General features: G+C 41.7%; 1 protein-coding gene across 1 annotated transcript in view; it reads left to right on the top strand.

Annotated features, from left to right (window-relative positions):
• Positions 1-20785, top strand: part of LOC139296058 (laminin subunit alpha-3-like) — a 53429-nt gene that overhangs the window by 26011 nt on the left and 6633 nt on the right. Inside the window, exons 23-69 of the mRNA XM_070918339.1 lie at positions 200-342; positions 495-598; positions 1130-1286; positions 1661-1824; positions 1975-2083; positions 2173-2270; positions 3265-3463; positions 3629-3755; positions 4026-4174; positions 4656-4771; positions 5001-5212; positions 5335-5539; positions 6585-6729; positions 6847-6987; positions 7311-7472; positions 8017-8118; positions 8215-8298; positions 8590-8820; positions 11484-11597; positions 12285-12403; positions 12497-12577; positions 12681-12781; positions 12907-12960; positions 13061-13212; positions 13764-13874; positions 13982-14093; positions 14295-14462; positions 14650-14846; positions 15142-15258; positions 15543-15697; positions 15938-16079; positions 16191-16290; positions 16366-16482; positions 16584-16754; positions 16888-17039; positions 17141-17335; positions 17424-17572; positions 17732-17894; positions 17995-18122; positions 18674-18818; positions 18932-19027; positions 19159-19316; positions 19408-19525; positions 19645-19785; positions 19918-20048; positions 20370-20504; positions 20624-20744. Coding sequence (XP_070774440.1) covers positions 200-342; positions 495-598; positions 1130-1286; positions 1661-1824; positions 1975-2083; positions 2173-2270; positions 3265-3463; positions 3629-3755; positions 4026-4174; positions 4656-4771; positions 5001-5212; positions 5335-5539; positions 6585-6729; positions 6847-6987; positions 7311-7472; positions 8017-8118; positions 8215-8298; positions 8590-8820; positions 11484-11597; positions 12285-12403; positions 12497-12577; positions 12681-12781; positions 12907-12960; positions 13061-13212; positions 13764-13874; positions 13982-14093; positions 14295-14462; positions 14650-14846; positions 15142-15258; positions 15543-15697; positions 15938-16079; positions 16191-16290; positions 16366-16482; positions 16584-16754; positions 16888-17039; positions 17141-17335; positions 17424-17572; positions 17732-17894; positions 17995-18122; positions 18674-18818; positions 18932-19027; positions 19159-19316; positions 19408-19525; positions 19645-19785; positions 19918-20048; positions 20370-20504; positions 20624-20744 — 6491 coding nt within the window. The remainder of the gene's footprint in view (positions 1-199; positions 343-494; positions 599-1129; positions 1287-1660; positions 1825-1974; positions 2084-2172; positions 2271-3264; positions 3464-3628; positions 3756-4025; positions 4175-4655; positions 4772-5000; positions 5213-5334; positions 5540-6584; positions 6730-6846; positions 6988-7310; positions 7473-8016; positions 8119-8214; positions 8299-8589; positions 8821-11483; positions 11598-12284; positions 12404-12496; positions 12578-12680; positions 12782-12906; positions 12961-13060; positions 13213-13763; positions 13875-13981; positions 14094-14294; positions 14463-14649; positions 14847-15141; positions 15259-15542; positions 15698-15937; positions 16080-16190; positions 16291-16365; positions 16483-16583; positions 16755-16887; positions 17040-17140; positions 17336-17423; positions 17573-17731; positions 17895-17994; positions 18123-18673; positions 18819-18931; positions 19028-19158; positions 19317-19407; positions 19526-19644; positions 19786-19917; positions 20049-20369; positions 20505-20623; positions 20745-20785) is intronic.

The raw sequence follows: 20785 nt of genomic DNA, 5'->3' as shown, positions 1-20785 counted from the left end.
TGTACATTTCATATCATGTCATAAAACCTAACTCATCATGGAAGAAATAAAATAAATAACTCATTTCATTTGTGACATTTATATGTAAGCTGGTCCTTGATGTGTCTTATGCTGATGACGTCCCACTCGTCATTTATTTTCTGTGCCTTCAACTGTGAGTGTGTAACATTACAGACATTTCTGCTTTGCTGTTCGGCAGGGTCAGATCAGAGTAAGGAAGTAATATTCCCTGAGAGTCCCTCCCCATCCTTTCTGACTGTCCCAGGAGAGGGCTTCGCTGAGCCCTTTGCATTGACTCCTGGGAAATGGCTCATTCACATCAGGGCAGAGGGGGTACTGCTGGTGAGTTTATAAGGAAGACGAAGATGTAGAAATGATCATGTAAAAAAGAAAAAAAAAGAAAATTGGAGTCTTCCTGTGTGTTATTGCATATAAAAATAGCAAATGTACAATAGGCTGAATACTGAAGTACACATTGTCACTCTCGCTCTCAGGACTATTTAGTGCTCCTGCCCCGGGAGTACTATGAGACGCCTTTGCTGCAGGAAAAGATCACCCAGCCCTGCACATACTTACCTACTGCAAACAGGGATACAAAGTAAATCTTTAATATTTCTGTTCAGTATTTTTGAGGTCTGTCCCTATTTCATACTCACCATTCATGCATGACATTGGTAGGTTTTGTTTTCACAGCCATCTATCCTTTTCTTCATACTGCACTCACAGCCCAAGTTTTCCATATGCAGTTCCACGCAGTTATTGGCTTGGTTCAACTAAACCTAACATGATGCTACAGAGGTCTATCATAAAATATACAAGGGTTTATTTTGTGTTTTAAAATGTACAGGTGTTTTTTTATTGCTATAATAAATCATAATGTACAGATGATTTGATACATGCCGAAGGGTAAGCAGAGAAATCCTCTTATTTTTTCGATAGACTGTAGTATGCAATACATGAGCACATAGTGTACAAAAGAGATAGCCATAATAAATTCCAAATATTCCTGTATGCTAAGCAATGTTTTATAAATATGTTAGGCTGTGATTCCATATCAATTAAAACAGAATGATCATGTAATTATCACCATTATTGCTGATTCTTGTTATGCTGTGTGTCTCTGTCTTAGCTGTCTGTTGTATAAACATGTGGCCATGGATGGCTTCAGCTCTGCACTGGGCTCACAAGGAACACTCTCCAGCCGCAGCGGGCGCAGGAGGAGGCAGGCTCGCGTTCGGCGTCCCACCCCAGATCACCCTGAGATGGCCGCTCTCAATGGCAGACAGGTAGCAGGCCTGGACTTACGTACTATGCCACATGAGTTTTAACTTGTTACTATTGGATTCACTGTTTGGTTACAATACTGTAGAGATCGCCTTTAAGGCATGAATAGGTTGAACACAAAGATATAAAACAGACTGAGATCCTGGGCAGGTTCTTATCGGATGTTTCAAAGTCCAGAATAAAAGCAGGTGATTGGGCTTTTGAGGAACTACTGCCCAATCAACTAAGGCTAAATCTTTTAAGTTAATACTTCAAAAAAATCTTTTGTGATATTTTACTGATTGCTTTTTACCTCCCTTTGTCCTTTCATTGAAGTTCATTAAAATATGACTTGATAAAATGATTTGAAGATGACTTGATGATCTGTGTCCTGTAGTCGCAGCTCCAACTCAGTCTACGTGTGCCTCGTCCTGGCCCATACGCCCTCATCCTGGAGTATGCAAGCGAGGTGGACACTGTCCAGAATGTCAATATACTCATCAGTGGCCAGACAGGTGGCCAGATCCCGGCCAGAGCCAACATTTACAGTTGTGCCTACAGGTGAGTCCTGTATTTGTTGCTTAAACTTTCTTGTACTAGTATTTTGTTGATTTATGTCTTCACAATTTGTAAAAAATAATTAAGTCCTATAGCTAGAAAGTTATAGAATATATATTATTTTTCAGCTGTTATGTGTCTTAATCCTTGCAGCTTTTTGTGCCGGAGTGTGGCAGTGGACAGCAGGAATCAGGTGACACTGTTGCAGCTTACTCACAAGACAGAGGTCCTTCTGCAAACTTCCACTGCATCTTTCCTGCTGGTGAGGGAAATGTTTGCACAAAACATCTATAATAGCTCAATATCTAGACAGCAGCATGCCATTTGAAATACATTTGTTTCTCTCTGTAGTATAAAGTGTATGCAGTCCCTGCAGAAGAGTTCACCATTGAGTATGTAGACCCCAAGGTGCTGTGTGTCTCCACTCATGGCCGCTTCACTGAAGACAGGTAAGTCACCTTGAATAAACCCAGTGCTTTTAATGACATGGTTCACACAGAGAATTTTTCAACACCCATGAACGTAAGCTGCAATTTAGAAGATGATGATACAAGACTAGACCTTTGTGTTGTGTTGTTGTGTTGGACTACGGAGACACACATCTGTTTTCTAGGTTCCACATTCCTCCAGCTGGAGCATGGTCATTTATCTGAGGCTGAACTTAGGGTCAAACTCTCTCTCTCTCTCTTTCTCTCTCTGTCTCACTAAATTTACTCTCACTCTGAACCTAATGACTATGTTAGAAGTTACACATGTGTTTACAGCTGTCAGTGTGCAGTCCTGTCATTTACTGTGTAATTCACCCTGGACAGTGTAGAAAAGGGAAAAACATGTCAACAAAGAAATTCACTCGAAAGCAAAGGTAAATCTTTTAACTAAGCTTAACATAACACAAATAAACATACTTGAAAAAAACTGAAGGCAATGATGGTTTAATATGCAAACAACTTGCTTTGTGTTTGCTGGAACATTTAAGTGGTTCTATGTTGATTTATGGGTGATTCAAATATTATCATGCACATTTCTTATTTTACACACACTGCTGCCATATTTACAGAATATTACAGATCTTCTGGGAAAAGGTTTTTCATCAGGAAACATTTTGACCAATTTGTACCAACTTAGTTTCTAAATTTGGAAGAAAAGCGCACATTTGACCAAGGGACAAATGGGGAGGTAGAATCAGGAAGAAGGAGGACATGCAACTGAAACTTTCCTTAGAAGTTTGTGATGTCAGGATTTTTGCACATTGATGAGAGAGAGTGTGATAACAAGAGGATTTCAGGTTTTAGATTAATGTTGTTTCACTGGCCGTAACCTCTGACTGACCACTGACCCCTCTCATAACAAGTCACATTGTTCTGCTACGACAGCGCTTGGCAAACACCTCAAACACAATCAACAGCCTTTAACTAACAACATCTTGTTGCTGTTTGTTTCCAGTCGGCACTGCGTTCTGAGGCATTTCGACAAGCCAACCTCAGCCGGGATTTTGTATGCTGCGCGTGATGGACAGCTATCTTCAGCACCGGCTGTTTCTCCCCAACGAGGAGAGAATGAGGATTGGAGACGGAGACGACAGACTGGGGTGTTCCCTGTCCGTGAACCTCAGAGTGACGGGATACTGCTGAAATTCCCTCAGGTAAAAACCATGCTCAGCCTCTCCTAACCTTGTTGAATAATTTGAGCTTTTCTGGACTTGACCCTGCTGCTGGGAGTTGAAGACATTCATTGAGCAACCTCTGCCCTGACAATCATTTTCAATTTCAGCACGACACTTAAGCTTCCTCCTCATTTATTTCCCCAGACGGAGATCAATTTCACTCCCAATGTTCCCCTCCCGGGCAGGTATGTGGTTGTGGTCCATTATCACCAGCCTGAGCATACCTCCTTCCCTGTGGAGGTCCGAGTGGACGCAGGGCATGAGTGGAAGGGTGAGTGTGTTGGAGGACGTGGTCGGCTTACTCCTGTCTAATGAAATAAAAAGAGTTTATTGACTCCCATTGGATAAAAGCCTGGTTACTCAGGCAGTGGGTGGGAAAGTGATTCCTCCTTAAGAGCAGATTAAGTCCCTGGGTTCATGACAAGATGATCAAAGGCCTGGGACACACTTCCTTATATGACTTTAAAGGAGGGACGGATTATTGTGCAGCATGCTGGCGTTTCTTTCTCTACTCAACTTAAGCTCTGCTCTTCTCTTACAGGTTTAATAAATGCGTCCTTCTGCCCTGCGGTCTCAGGCTGCAGGGAGGTCGTGATCGCTGATGGGCGCATTGCCCTTGACTTTGACCAGAATTCTTGGCAGCAGCCCACCATCTCTGTGAGCGTGCCACCTAAGAAGACACTAATTCTGGTCAGCGGTTTATGCAATATGTTTATCCACTAAATTAAAATACAATTGAATGATAGAAATATATTTAGAAAATCCAAGAAATGAGTAAGACACTTCTGTGTAAAGTCTGCAGGTTTGAGGAGTCTGTGTTTTGCAGTTGTTCAGGTTGAGTACTTGGCATGCTGAGGTCCTCTCTCCTCTGTGTTATGCCATATCCCCAACAACAACAATGAAGGGACTGTATTCTACCTGGCAGCCCCACACGGCTTTATAAAAGCTAAGCTTCCAACCTCTGTACGGCAGGGGCAGGATGGGTTTTACTTGCCTTGTTTACTTGCTTTACTTTTCCTTCTTCAGACAAAATCAAACAGAAAAATATGGTTAAAAAACTTCCAAGCCTCAGTTTATCTGTTCATCACCCTCTGCATCATGCTGATAAATACGTTTTAAGCACAAAACAATAAGTTTTTATCGTTTGTTGTGATTTGTGTCTTTTGTATAGGATTATATCTTGCTGGTTCCTGATAGCAGTTACACGCCAGATCTCCTGAAAGAGAAGCCACTGGATAAATCTGAAGATTTTATACAGCAGTGTCGAGGAGAAGGTTTCTATATTGAGTAAGTATCCGCTATGTCTCTGAAACAAGCTGGACTCAAATCCAGTTAGAATTGTGCTTTAAAGATTTGATCAGTTTTTTCTTTATTTTGTTATAAGCTCTTCTGTTTTATAATCTGCGATATATGTTTGCTTTTTGTTTTGTTTTGGAAATGGTGCCCTCTAGCTGTGATAATGAAGTATTAAACCACATCTGTATTTGAAAGAACTTTTATTTTTCTGTCCCCTCAGCCCCACAACTTCTTCGCAGTTCTGCAGAGACTCTGCCAGGTCTCTTGTAGCAGCCTATAATGATGGAGCTCTGCCCTGCAACTGTGACAAGTCCGGCTCTACAGGGACCTCTTGTGATCCTGTTGGAGGACAGTGTCCCTGCAGGCAGCATGTCATCGGTCGACAGTGCACAAAGTGTGCCACGGGAAACTACGGCTTTCCCTACTGCAGACGTGAGTGAATGGCTACTCCTGACTTGTGCTGGTTAGAGTGTGAGAGTTTCCCCACTCTCTAACCTCTAAATTAGTTTGAAATGCATTTGTCCACATGAAATCCCCCCCTCTCCCTTCTGCAGCGTGTGAGTGTGGCCGCCGACTGTGTGACGAGGTGACCGGACGCTGTATCTGCCCTCCTCAGACAGTCAAACCAACCTGTGATGTGTGTCAGAGTCAGACTTTCAGCTATCACCCTTTGCTGGGCTGCGAGGGCTGTGAATGCTCTCCAAATGGCATTGAAGCCAACGCAGGGCCTGACTGTGACCGCACCACCGGACAGTGCAGGTATGTGGAAACCTTCTACCTACAAGGCTGTGCATGTACTAAGATTAGTTTTTAGCGTTTATTAGTGAGATTAGTAAATTAAACTGTGTTCTACACGTATGTAGTTTTTTGTTTCCTGTGTATCATACAAACAATCAGGGATGTAAAAACATGTATTGTCATGTTACCAAAATTTTACTGAGTGAAAGCAAAAAACTTCTTAACATAAAAATAAAAACTAACTCAATTAAAACATTAAGCACAAATTAAGCAATGGGACATTATTTTTAAAACTTTTTAAAAAAAACAATTTTTAATGACAAAAAGGTAAAAAGAGCAGCTAGAATATTGTTTTGGTTCACACCTTGGAAGAGCAAGTACTTCTGGTTGTATTTATGTCACTATAAAACTTAATAATAACCTGCAAGGTTTCTGTTTTCTATTTACATTTATTTGATGTTAACTTTAGATTTGCTGTAGTCTGCTGAACAGTTGAGTTGTCCCTTCATGATAGAAGTCGCTCAGATGTGTCGTATATAATTTCTGTATTCTTCTTAATTGTATGATTGTATAATCTCTCAGTAATTTTCTGTACTTAAACAGCTGCACAAACAATTGTTGTCCCTCTCCAATACATCCCAATCTTCCATGCACTAATGTATGAGTGATGAAAAGGGCTGAATTATGAGGCCTGTGAAAGTGAAACATGACACCAAACCACTTAAAGTGATTAATGAGGGGATTAGTTTCGCAGTCTGGTCAGGTTGATATATAGATTGTCTTTTCTGTCATGTATGTTTTCAATCTCAAAATGACCTCCACCACTCAGTTGATGTCTCTGTTGATAAAGAAACAGTGGGATGCATGACCAAATAGCAGCATAAAGCAACACACTGCGCAGTAATGCATAAAATGTGATGATACTGTATTTTCCTATTTACAAGAATCTGTTTGATTTCAGTTGAATACATAAATGTAGTTTGCTTCTGTATGAACCACTTATGACTGTTTGTAAATCACATCTAGAATTTTACTAAAGATACTGTGTCTGTGTGTCTTTATGTAGTTGCAAGCCTAGGATTGGGGGCCGGCAGTGTGATCGCTGTGCTGCAGGTTATTATCGCTTCCCTGACTGTGTACCTTGTAACTGTAACCAAGGTGGTGTCACACCTGCCGTGTGCCACCCAGACACAGGGAGGTGTCTCTGCAAGGTGAGACAATTTCATCAAAATGCGGATTTAAAAAAAGTCCATCTTACTCATTTTCGTTTATTTGCCTTTCCTTTGCTCTGACTCTCTCTCTCTCTATCATTGCTGCCATGTTTGTAGAGAAATGTTGCTGGCGTCAAGTGTGATACCTGTCGGGAAGGTTCCTTCTATTTTGACCCCTCCAGCCCTCTCGGCTGTACAAGCTGCTTCTGCTTCGGAGCGACTGACCGGTGTCAGAGCTCCAGCAAACGCAGGGGGAAGGTGTGTTTGCTTTTCGTGCCCCTGCATGTCTATGAATGCCTCTGGAAATGTTATGCCTGCAAAGCTTTCTGGCTGTCATGTGGTGAACGTCATTTGTTTAATGAAAGCAGAACATGTTGTTCAGGTAAAGGATGGGATCTGGGTACATTCTTTGATTCACAGTCACCTTTGTTTTCAAGTTAAACAAATTTATTTGTAATATTATGTGTATATGTAAACGTTATAGGCCCATTGAGTCAGTTATCACTTGTGAATTGTGGCTACAGTACAATTTTAGGACAGATTTTTGCACTCTTTAACCCCCAAATACGCCCCATTATTAGTTTGTTGAGATGCGAGTCTGGCGTTTGGAAAGCCCCGACCAGGAGGATGTTCCCTCAGTGCTGAACACTGCCAGTAACACAGTGGTGGCAGACATCCAGGAGCTTCCCCCTACAGTTCAAACTCTACACTGGGTGGCACCATCGCCCTACCTGGGAGACAGGGTGAGTCAAAGAAGGATCATGACAACGAGAATACTGTTGTCAATAAATGATCGCTAATGTTTAAATATAGAAACAGATAACAGTATTTCCAGAGTAATAGCTTTATAGTTATTTTATTGAATCAAGCCAAAATAAAAGGCAACATTAAAAGAAAATTTAGTATTTTTGTGTTTAGTATTTTCGTAGCTTTGTGACTCATCTAGAAGTGAAAATGAATAAAGTTAAAATTCTAGCTACTTTCTTTCAGTTTTGACGTCCAAATAGTTTCCTGTTCACTTCCAAATAGTTTGGTTCAGATAATTTAGTTTAACTGGGCTTTTCTTTGCCTTATCGTCTCATGTCTTTTGCTTTTATGGTTTTAGAAATGTTGCAATGTCTCTAAAATCTTAGTAATCAGACTGATAGGTAAAATGCTATACTTATAGAAATGAACTATTACTTCCTAGTTGTGAAATAAGACCCAGGTTAGATACAGAATTTTCCTTTAACCTGCAGTCCTTTCAGATAAGCTGACAGATATTTGGGCTTTCTCCCTTTCTCTTAGGTTTCATCTTATGGTGGTTTTCTCACTTACCAGTCCAAATCCTTTGGGATTCCCAGTGAGGGAATGACTCTTATGGACAGAAGACCTGATGTCGTGCTGACTGTGCGTAGTGCTACCAGCTTCTTCACTGTTAGAACGATCTCTCTTTTTCAGTGGAAGAAACACAGCTTATTTATCCATGTCATTATTTCCCCCTAGGGTCAGAACATGACTCTGATCCACATGGCTTCACAAGTCCCACTTCCAGACAGGCTGTATCAGGGCAGAGTCCAGCTCTTGGAGGTAAAGTACACACCGGTTCCGCTATTTGACTCACAATCTAACGCACCACTAGGTTGTGATTTTAAATCTATCGCATGAAATGTTGAAAGGGGATTCTTTTTTTATTCTTAGAGCCTCACCAGTTATGACATTAACAGTTAGGTAGTTATACTGTATAATATCATGTACTTGTACTGTTTTAGATCATATTAAATCTAATGAATTGATAATATTATTGATAATTGATTAATATAGTCACCCCGTACAGATTTCTCAGCATTAGCCACAAAATAACTGATCTGTTGTCTACAGGGAAACTGGCGCCATGCTATCACCAGCAGGCCTGTCTCCAGAGAGGAACTGATGATGGTCCTAGCTGGTCTGGTTGGCCTGAGGATCCGAGCCTTGTACTTTACTCAGACCCAGCGACTCAGCTTAGGGGAGGTGGGACTGGAGGGGGCGACTGACAAAGGGACTGGTGGTCCTGGAAACACTGTGGAAGATTGTTCCTGCCCCCCTCAGTACACCGGAGACTCTTGTGAGGTGAGGAGTTTAAAGGCCATTAGATATCCCCTAATACTGCTGGTCTTTATTTTTCCTTGAATAAAAAGAAGGCGTAAAGGCATGTAGATAAATGTTAGAAGATTGTGTGATTATTCACTTACAGCCGGTGCGCTTTATTCAAATCAAATAATAGTCTATATTGAACTTGTTACAGGTTACAAATACAACAGATATAGAAAAAAGAAGCTCATATTTAAAACAACAAACAAGTGCAGCATCATTAAAAAGCTTAGCATGTCAGTGAATCCTGTCTTGGATGTAGGCATAAACTAGACAAACAAAAGAAATCCAACCTCATTGACTTAAATATTTTCTACACCTGAAACCTACCTAGAAACATATTGCTACATGTTGGGGAGATTAGGATCACTTTGTCAGGTCTGAGAAGCAGTGGAGAAGCAGGGTGGAGCGAGGCATATTGTCTTTTTTGAGGAACCCGTCCTCCTCCTCATGTTTTTAGGGTGTCCTGACACGCCTGAACCAAGTGCCACACCCTTATCCTAGAGAAAAAAAATCATCATCTGAGGAGCCTTGGGTGGAATGTACTGGAAAATACCAGTCGGAGAGCTGCGCAGCCAAATAGTGTTGCCTCAGGCTGGGATATGATGCACAATCACGCAGACATAATATTAGTGATTGTACAGCTATAATCACTGGCATGGCTACAGCTCACAGAAACGTAGTGCAAACAACCATGATGTGGTTGCTAAGGAAAAGCTTTACTTGAATTGTTTTTATCCTGGGAATGGTGCTGACTTGACTGAGTGTGTTTGTGCTCTCTCAAATCTGATGTGCATACACATGGTTGTGGCAGTTTTGCCCACAGAAGTTAATTAAAAATGAGAATAGAGCAACCACTAACTGAAAAAAGGAGTTCTTCATATAACAGAGTGCATTTATTAGCGGAGAGAAACAGTGAGGAAACTTTTTAATATTTTTCTTTGTGGGAGTGCCGTTGTCACAGATGTGCTTACCTTCCTGCCAATACGTGAGCCATCGTCTGATAGGGAGTGTTTTAGAGGCAGTTGATTATATGTGCCCAGAGGCGGTATGACAAGGTGCCTCGCCTTGACACTTGGGGTGTGGCACTTGGCAACACACTGTTACTCATAAACCTGAGTGTGTTCACCTGAGTGCACCTACTGTATGTGAGTTTGTCTGTAAGTAGCCGGCACACCTAGTTGTGTGTTTGAGGAGTGTGATTCAGGTGTGAGTTTGTTGTCTGTGTTGTCTGAGGATGTCTAACTTTCCTCTCAGTCACAAATGCTTGCACAAACACTGTTATAACCACACACACACACACACACACACACACACACACAGACACACAGAATATTACAGAATATTAATACACTTGCTTTATCACCACAAACTTGCAGCTTGAAGTAAACACTGAATCATTTACAATGTTGTGATTTTCCTTTTCTCTATTCAAAAATTCTAAAAGTGGATTTCCTGTGTGTGCCTGCACCCACATTTGACTGTCTGAATGTGTCTCAAGCTGTTCTATGTATGCGAGTGTGTGTGTGTGTGTGTGTGTGTGTGTGTACGAGAGAGAGCATGTAAACACTTGCATGTGTGTGCTTGTGTGCCCACACTCATGCTGATCTGTAAGACTTACTCAGGTAGATGGGGCGTGGCCTCTCTGTGTGCGTGTGTGTGAGTGTGAGGATGTGTGTTTAAAAGGCTGAAGGGGAGAGTGGGAGCGTTATTTCACACAGACTAAACGCTAGGAATGTCAGATACGTGTATGGATAGACGGCGGTGTACAGGGGTTTTGTTACAGACCCTGCTATGTTGGACTTTGATTGGACTTTGCTGCGCTGGCCACAGGCCCTTTGACAGAGGGGAGCGACCCCGCTACGCCAGGCATCATGACAGATGGAGTCAGAGGATACAGTACCCTTCACTTCATGACCAGGGAACTCAGCGGATAGAGTATCCATCAGTGAATGACGAAGGTACCCAGGGGGTTCGCTACCCCTCGGTACATGACAGAGGACAGAGAGTTCAATATCCCTCTGTTAATGACAGTGGTGCCAGTGCTCAGATTAAGGTAAAAATCTGTGAAGATGTGATCTTGTTGTTGAAGGGATGTTGTTTTACCTTAGCTGTAGGTTACACTTCTCGACGCCTCAGGTGTGGATTGTTGACGACGGTTACCTCTCAAAGCAAAGGGCGTGCTTTGGCTCACTACTGTTAATTTTTAATGACAGTCAATCCAGGTCAAGTTCATTGACGTGTGCTTTGCAAATTCTCACATTTCATGGCTCAACAAACAGGGGTATTGTCTGGAGAGTAGTTTTTAGTTTAGTTAGTTTTTTAGTTTTAGTTTGTAATCATCCTCTGTGAATGGCGTAAAATGTCTGGAAACACTGCTATGTAAAACAGATAAAGCGGAAAATGAAACAGATGTTGTGTTTACAGTTTATGAGTTTAGTCTCTGATAAACTGCAGTGATAATTGGCATTGTGTTATACATTTTTTACATGATATCATTCAAGGTTGGGCAATATTATAATGTATAACCATAGAAATCTGTCAGCAGTCAGAGATTTATAAGAGATTTGCTGCTATTTATCAATACAGATTTTTTTCAGGTTGGGTAATCAAGTCTTTATATTTGTGTTTTTCTTTTTCAGAAATGTGCTCCTGGTTACTATAGAGATGGCAGTGGGCCTTACCTGGGCCGCTGCGTGCCCTGTGAGTGCAACGGTCTGGCTGATGAGTGTGAAGAGAGGACAGGAAGGTGCCTGGTAAGAAACACACTCAACCCATAACCTTTATTAATGGCTTCTTGACCACCCACCCACACACACACACACACACACACACACCTAAAAGCAAAGAGTGGTTACTTCAGTCCTGCTGACTTCAGTGTGAGCCACAGTTTAGTCACTTTAGTCTAGACCTCTCACCTTCAGGGTACATCTGTGGGCCCATAGCTTTGTGTTTTTTTTCTATCACCACATCAGAAGTATTATTTGATACGGCTTCCTGGTCTCCCGTTGTGGGGCCCCTCTGGCTCATTATTCTCCTTGATGAGAGGATGAGTCTTTCTCAGCTGTCTCTGTTGTGCAAGACGCTCAAGACTGGGCCTGTGTGTGCAACGCAAACATGGATCCACACCCTCGCAGCTCAAAGCAAAATGTACACAAGCATCTGAACACACTCTCACTACCTCGTGCATCTAACACACTCTTTGATTGATTGATTGGCGGGGACTTGTATTTTCTCTTTGCTCCCACATGTTTGCATACCTGCTTCAGTGTAGTAAAAGACTTGGTGCCTGGTTGAGTTGGTACAACATGTGTTTAAAAGGTTAGCTGCAGTGCTTGAGTTTTAATTTTTACACCTTGTCTATCCGGTGTTTCGCGACTTCACACCCTTCATTCTTGTTATAGTTTGCAAGTGGTTTAATGAATACATTATGTAATTTTCAGAACTGTCAGTACAACACAGCTGGGGACAGATGTGAACGTTGCAAAGAAGGTTACTATGGAAACGCGGCTCAGAGGACCTGCAAAGTTTGCCCGTGCCCATTCGGCGTGCCAACAAACAGGTGGGTGAAAAAAACTAAGCACCTCCAAACAGCTGTACTATAATTAAATGTGTATGTCAAAAATTAAATTGTGATCTCTCTATCGGTCTGCAGTTTTGCAATTGGCTGCGCAGAGTTCTTTGGAGACATCCAGTGTATATGCAGAGCAGGCTACACTGGACACAAGTGTGAGAGGTGGGTGTCTGTGTGGACAATGATGTTGAAGTACAGTGCAGATACTGCGTATTTTGGAATACTGTAGTATTCTTATTCTTATTCTTATTTCGCTTTCCCATAGGTGTGCTCCTGGTTACTATGGTGATCCACTGACGTCAGGAGGAAGTTGTCGGCTCTGTAATTGCAATGGCAATGGTAACAACTGTGATCCCAGGACTGGAGGTTAGATTGCATTTTGAAACAATTCTGCTTATTTTTTGTACAATTCAGTCACTGTTTTAAAATTCCTATACATCATCATACATTTCATTAAATCTTTTTAATTTTTTTTTTTACTCTTCCTCCAGTTTGCAAGAACACACTAGAGCCGGGAGACACAAACACTGATGAGCACTGCCAAGGTGAATTAACAAAATGAACTGAGGTGTGACGCTGTGACAAGCAGTTTACAATAAATTGATTGTGCTCCTTTGCTAATCCAATCCTCTTTTTGTATTCCAGAGTGTGATAATTGTGCCCAGACTTTACTACAAGATCTGGAGAAGCTGGATGATGAGATGGGAAGGATCAAGGCTCAGTTGGACAACGCCAGTGCCAGTGCCTCCTCTCAGGACAGGCTGAAGAAGCTGGAAAAGGCTGTGTCAGACACCAAGGTAACATATATCAGTGTATATGTACACCCTGCACTGTGACTCTGAACAGATAGGAGTGAAGAGCACTTAAAAACATTTGAAAGAATCAGTGAAAACACAAAAGTCAAGGAATTATGCCATATCCTGATGCCAAATGCCTGGTCACAAGCACAATGAGATCCGTTGTGTTTATAATTTGCACTTTGCAGATGTCCGTTTCCTACACATACAGTACACACACACACACACACACACACACACACACACACACACAAACAGTATGGCGCAGGATGGGTGTGCTTGTTCAAACATTCGGGATTCCTGCTGATAAGCAATCTCAGTGAATTTTGTCCCACAGCCTGTGTGTCGACTCGAGTTAGGGACCACACCACTGGATGCCAGTGTTTATCGCACCGACTTTTCGTTTCTCATTCCCTCATAATCTCAGTGTTATATCCACTTCACTTGAGTGTGCATCCTTTGTGCATTCATGAGACACCAGCGAATAATTCCCACAGCACAATTTACCTTTATGCTTTTAATTTACATTTCTGCTACTGTGCTTTTTGCAGATTCTTGTCAACAAATTTAGCTCCGCCATCAACACCCAAAAGTCCAGAGTCAAACAGCTGGAAGAGGACACGCTCACGCTCTCAGATGACATCAGCTCCCTCAAAGACAAGGTAGTGTGTTGGAGACAAGGCCCAACATTTTATTAGAATATCAGCATGCAATAATTATTGTGTGAATGTGTCTAAATTTGTATTGTTGGTATTATTTTTTTATTTAGGCAGATAAGAGGGCTGCTGATGCTGACAAGGCAGTGGCAGATGTTGATAAAACCCACAAGAGGGCTAAAGATCTGGACTCAGAGATTAAAAACGCTCTCAAGAAAATCCAAGGTAAAGGGACATTTCATTTCAGCCGCACAACTCTGTCTGTTCTGTCTTTCAGTGTCTTAATGTCTTGTTTTCAACTTTCTTTTAATCTCCTACTTTGTTCTGTTTTCTGCATTTATATTTGGTTCATCAGCACATAGTGCCACTGACTATCAGAGCCTAAAATATTTGCTTGACCGAGTGTGTGTTCTTGTGTGTTTAAAGCTCTTCTGGATCAACTGAAGGAGTCAGGCACCAGTGGCGATATGTTGCCCAATGAAAACCTGGCTAAAATGCTAAAAGATGCTCAGGGCTTGGTGAAGGAAATGGAGAACAGGAACTTCACCCCTCAGAAGACAGCTGCTGAGAAAGAAAGAGACGAGGCCAAGAAACGTACGACACAACTCTATTCTTAATTAGTAGAAACTGACCCTAAAACCTTGGAGAGCAACCCCTTCCAGAATTGCTTCATCAAAACACTGCCATGGTTTTATAATCCCACATATTGTAGAAAAAGTTAAACATCACTTGTAGACTGGTCAATAACATTTCCATTCTCCTATTCTGTTCCATTTTCTAGTGCTGGACTACATCAAGGCGAATGTAAGTAAGCAGTGTGACGAGAACGAGGCTGCAGCGGAGAAGATTCGGGGCCTTCTGAAGGGTTATGATGCCAAGCTGAAGGACCTGGACAAGGCTCTGAAGGAGGCGGTGGCCTTGGTGAAAAAAGCCAACGCCCAGAATGGACTCAATGCTCAAGCACTGGAAGATCTGCAGGTACTAACTCACAAGTAGTCAATCAGTTATATGAAACACATGGGCTTGTTGGTTAATGGTTGGTAAGGAAAGAAACAGAAATGAGGATCATATGTATACATAAGGTGTTGCATTTGTTTCATAAACAAACAGCACGTAAATTATGATTGGGGATGTACTATATAATGGTTTATAACATAAAAGTGCGGTGATACATTAAGGTTATACTAAGATATTATGTAAACAAAGTATGACCGGGTTATTATTGCTATTCATACACAGTTGTGTACTAAATTGACTCATGTGGTCCCTACAGAAACGCATCGAAAACTTAAAAAAGGAGCGGAAGACTGTTGAGAACCAAATGGCCATGGCAGAAGATGAGCTGCAGAAAACAGAGGATTTGGTGAAAACACTATCCGACAGCAAAACGGTATGCTTGACGAACTGTAGCCTGCATGTTTCTTGACCTCAAATATTCTATGCACTTATATATCTTGCATGCATTTTGCTGCTTCTTAGTATGAGCCAACACATTTTCTTGTATAAGGTATGTTATAATAAACGGCCTCATCTCTGATCCCAGCGAGCCGTCAGGTCCTAACATGCCGTCTGCTCAGATAATGATCAGTGTTTTTTCTTGTCGTGCTCTGAGGTAAATGGCATTTCCTGCTGTTATGAATAACTTAACCATTCACCTGTCCTTCTCCTCTGTAGGAATACGAACAGCTGGCAGCACAGCTGGATGGTGCTAAGACAGACTTGACCAAGAAGGTGAATGAGATTGCCAAGGCAGCAGCCAAGGAGGACATTGTGGAGGCGGCAGAGGAGCATGCTAAAAACCTGGACAAGCTGGCAAAGGAACTTGAGAAGTAGGTCTTTTGTGCATACAATACAGACAAACATTATAACCTGAGGTCTAATGAGTGGATTTCAGCACAGCATATTCTGTTGTTTCTGCTGTGGAATATTTCCTTGCTGGTTCAATGCTATTCAAGCAAAGTCTGCTAAGATTTCAAGATGTGTGTCTTTTGAGCCTTTTTGTATGTTTTGTGCATCCATTCTCCATGTGTCTTGGGTTCATTTTCTTCCCTTGTTATCCTGAATAACAGTGCTGTGAAGAACGCGAGTGGACGGACTGAGGTGCGTGACGCCAAAGACGTTATTGATGCCTACAAGAACATCACAGAAGCGATTGATGCTGCTGAGGCTGCAGCCAATGAGGCCAAAAGTGCAGCAGACAACGCCTTGAATGTAAGCCACAGACATGATACCTAAAACACGAAGTAACTGCACACGCTTCTTGGTATGATGCCAAACCTTTTACATGTTTCACCTTAACCAAATAGTTTTTCCTTCCTGTAGAATCTAAAAAACCAGAAGCTGACACAAAGAGCAAAAGAACTGAAAGAGAATGGCGATGACTTGGTGCAGAATGCAAAGGACGCAGAGAAAGACCTTGAAGGTAGCCCTACTTTTAAACTGTTGTTTTTAAAATAACCCAAAGGCTCAGTCACTAATCCATGTATTTCGTCGATAGGTGCTGCAGACGACATTAATGATGTGAAGAATCGCCTGAAGAACGCTGACAAGAAGAAGAAAGCTCTTCAGAAAGACCTGCTTGATGCCGAGAACCAATTAAATGCCATCAAGAGAGGTAGGAAAAGTCATGGCATTATAGGATTAGCATGACTTATTTAACTGATTGTGTCTGAGTCTGTTGCCGGAGTTCAAGGTTTGTTCATTTCTTCAAATCAGATGACATTGCTGATATGATTGATGAGGCCAAGAGGAAGGCAGCTTCAGCCAATGACTCAGCCAGCAACACTATCGACAAACTGATCGCCATCAGGAAGGATATTGACAAGATCAGTGTCACTCCAGGGAACTCCAACCTGAACGGTGTGTTGGATGCTGTGGACCAGTCAGGTGAGATTTTGAAAATATCTTTTTTTGTACTTTATGGTCCAGAATATATTATAAATGTTTAGGATTTAAAGTAAAGATGCTGCATTTTTTACGCATTACAATTTGTTTTCTCCCTCTTACCTTCCACTAACAGTGAAGGACTTGTTGAAAACCATCCCATCTCTGAACGATAAGATCTCAGAGGTGGAGAACCTGACCTCACAGTTCTCCCCCATTAGCAACATATCTGAGAACATCAAGAAGATCAAAGAGCTCATTGAACAAGCCCGGGACGCAGCCAACAGGGTGAGCTCCCACTCTGTAAATACATCCATAACCAAGCCCAAATCAAACCAACATGTCCCCTTGATGGATACAATTTCCCTTTTTTCCGTCTTTTTCTCCAGATTGTGATCCCGATGAAGTTCACAGGCGATGGCCATGTGGAGCTGCGTCCGCCAAAGAATCTGGAGGATCTGAAGGCCTACACAGCCCTGTCTCTGTCGCTGCAGAGACCTGAAGGCAGAGGGGACGGAAGACGCAGACGCAGACAGGCCAGAGACCAAGGAGACATGTTTGTGTTATACCTTGGCAACAGAGATGTAAGTGGCTCCAAATGCATATGAATGTTTTGATATAAAGATTTAGTTTGTGATTGTACACAAGGCAATAACAAACTGCGTCTTGTAGTCTTCTAAGAACTACATAGGTATGGTCCTGAGGGGCAACGTGCTGTACGGTGTGTACAAGCTCAACGGAGTTGAGTACGAGATGAAGACGGGTTCCATCACCATGTCTGCGTCTGAGCCGGCCAAGTTCGATAGAGTGGACCTGCGCAGGTAAACTGACAGTTTAATTCTTAATTCATCTGTTTTCCGTGTTGTATGTATACTCGTATCCACCCTATTTTAAAGTGAAAAAGAGCAAGATTTGTGAACAATATGAATGTTGTAAAAGAGGTGAAAATGTAAAATATTTTTTCCCCTCTCACAATTTAGAATTTACCAAGATGCAAAGATGATCCTCACCAAAGACATCACCTCAACCACACCCGGTGTGCCAATTGAGAGCAGCAAGCAAGGAGAGGAGAGCAAGAACCTCCTGGACCTCACTCCCAGTGATGTTGTTTTCTATGTTGGAGGCTACCCTGCTGACTTTACTGTAAGCAGCAAGGAAATAAGAACAGCCATACTGTCATTTTTTTGTATTTTAAACTATAATGCGTTTTATTAATACCTTTCTCTGTTTTGCTTCCCCTCAGCCGCCAGCTTCTCTCAACCACCCCATGTACAAGGGCTGCATCGAGTTCTCCTCTTTTAACGACAAAGTCGTCAGTCTCTATAATTTCCAAAAGGCAGAGAAGATCAATTTGGAGACTCCATGCAAGAGGTAGGTCCCAGTATGATTGATGATAATATGACAAAACAGGTCGTCTGTTTTTTGTATTGCCATGTAGTGTTATTTTTCAAAAATTCCATCCCACCCCTCTTTGGTAGCTGCCTGAACAAGGGTTTTAAACTCTGCAATGCTCCTTTCTATGTGGCGCTTATATGATCTCCCTGTTTATTTGGGGTTATTTTTTGGGATTTCCTGTAGTGATCTGGGTGTTTCCTCTCAAAGACATGGTTGGCTGTAGCCTTTTCCTGGTGTTTGTCAGTGTGTTAGCCCTACGTAACACTGGTGAGCTCTTTTGCCCAAGGGATGCTTGAGTGGGCACTTTGATCCTGAATACGTCGGGATAGAAATGATGGAAAATTCTTTGAAATTTCAAAAGAACAAAGAACAAACAGATGTGTAATCTGCACTCTTGTTACAGAGTAAACATGTTTAGTGTGAAATCTTTGTCTTAAGTGACAGACAGATGAGCAAAGACTATCTGTCTTTAACCAGAATCTGATTTTTAAAATATTATTTTCTGACTTTTTCTCCCCTCTATCCAGATATGTATCTCCAATGGATTCTGACTACTATGAGGGCACTGGATACGGCAAAGTGGTTATAGATAAAACATCCTCTACCCTCGTCATCAGTATGACCATCTTTACTCGTTCAGAAAACGGTCTGCTCTTATACATAGGAAGTGAGGTAAATTATTGTTCATATGGTTACTTTACATATCTTATGTTTTGATGCATTTTTAATTGAACTATATGTACTATTTGCAAGCATTTGATTACTCTATTTTCTCTTCAACATAGAACAACTACTTCACTGTGACGATGGAGAAGGGCATCGTTTTTATACGTAGTAATTTGCTCCAAGCACCAGCTACAAAGAATGTGAAAGCATTCCCGGTAAGAAACTTTTTTTGTTTTCTGCAATCACTCAGGCTCCTCCTTGACAATTACCATTACTCAGCCAAATAACATTTGTAAATAAAGAAGCATTAATTCAACCGCATCTTGCTCCTCTATCCTTTCAACAGAAAAATGACTGGGTTGAAATCCTCATCGTCAGTACAAACAAGGGAGTAATGAAAGTCCGGATGGCCAAAGAAGACGTGGCCACAGCCCAAGCTACGTACAGCAACAGTGAATTTAAAGAATACTACATTGGCGGTGCCCCACAAGACTTGAGGGAAAGGTATGTGGTTATCAAGAATGTGTTGTGAGTAAGGTGGTCAGCCTTATCCCCCTTTATCGAGAATAACTTGATTTTCTGTTCCTCCTCACAGAGATAACATCACCATGCAGCCATTCAAAGGATGCTTGAAGAATCTGAAGCTGAATCAAGCCTTTAAACCTGTTGCTGAGCAAGTGGGCATCAGCAAAGGTTGTCCCAAGGATTCCTTGGTAGGACGTTAACCTCTGCATCCCAAAGCAGTTACCAACATTCATATCACTGCCCAAGCCACACTTAGGCTTGTGTGTCAACAAATCAACTGATGTCTAATGTCCATGTTCTTGTCCAGGTTACACGTAAAGCAGAGTTCAGCTTGGGGAGCTCCCTGTCAGCTGACCTACCAGGCTTCAGTCTGGCTGACGACGTTACTATCTCGCTCGGATTCAAGAGCACAGAGAATGAGGGTCTCCTTCTGCAGGACAAACAGCTGGTCAGTCCTTACGTTTATTTTGAAATCTGATGCTTTAATTGTGACTTTATTTGTGTGAGATTAGATTTCTGTGAGACAGCAGGTGGAACTTGGTCAGATTTTAAAACCTTTTTCTTTTCTTCTGTCTTCCAGGCTGATGGGCTTGATATTAAATTGCGGGATGGCTATGTGGTTCTCAGTTTCAACAACAAGATCTGGAGATCAAACAAACGGTATCATGATGACCAGTGGCATTATTTGACTGTAACCAGAAGAGCTGGAAGGTATGAAAGAGGCAATGATTCTACATTCAAACATATAATAAATAATGTAAACTTCCATACATATTTAACATTGTTTTGACAACTAGTCTGTGGTTTGATGTGATTTTAACGTTATTCCAGTGACTGACAAGCAGGTATATGAGCTCAGTTATCCATAAATAGAAAATGGACATTGACAGTGACGCCTGTCGCCCTGCAATTGAAATCAAACACTTATCAAATACAATGAAATAAAAAATTAACAAAGTCTGACAAACACTCAATAACTGCTTGAATCTAAAGCTTGTGTACAAAAAATACCATGATGATTTTTCCAAACAGGATTGAGCTGATGATTGACGACGAAGACAAGGGTCAGCAGCATGGCGGCAACATTCCCATAACCGACACAGGCAGCTCATTGTTCCTGGGAAGAGAGAAGTTCAAAGGCTGCATTTCCAACCTCTACACAAGACGGTAATATTCCCTCACTTTGAGTTTCATAGCGGCATCATTTTAAAATACCTTAATTTATTTAACGATTTATGTAACGTACATTATTGTTATATTATATCTGTTATTTGTTCTGTTTTCAGGCCAAACAATCTGTACAAGGCTGAGGACTTCAGCACCTTCCAGGCTTCTGGAGATGTCTTTCTGGATGTGTGTACTGCTGACAGTCCTGTTCAACAGATGCTGGACCGCATCTCTAAGAAGGTGAGTGTTTGTCTTACATACATACTGTAATCCATATCAGT

Source organism: Enoplosus armatus, chromosome 14 (assembly GCF_043641665.1).
Source record: "Enoplosus armatus isolate fEnoArm2 chromosome 14, fEnoArm2.hap1, whole genome shotgun sequence".
NCBI lineage: Eukaryota > Metazoa > Chordata > Actinopteri > Centrarchiformes > Enoplosidae > Enoplosus > Enoplosus armatus.
This window is presented reverse-complemented; position numbering and strand designations above follow the sequence as displayed.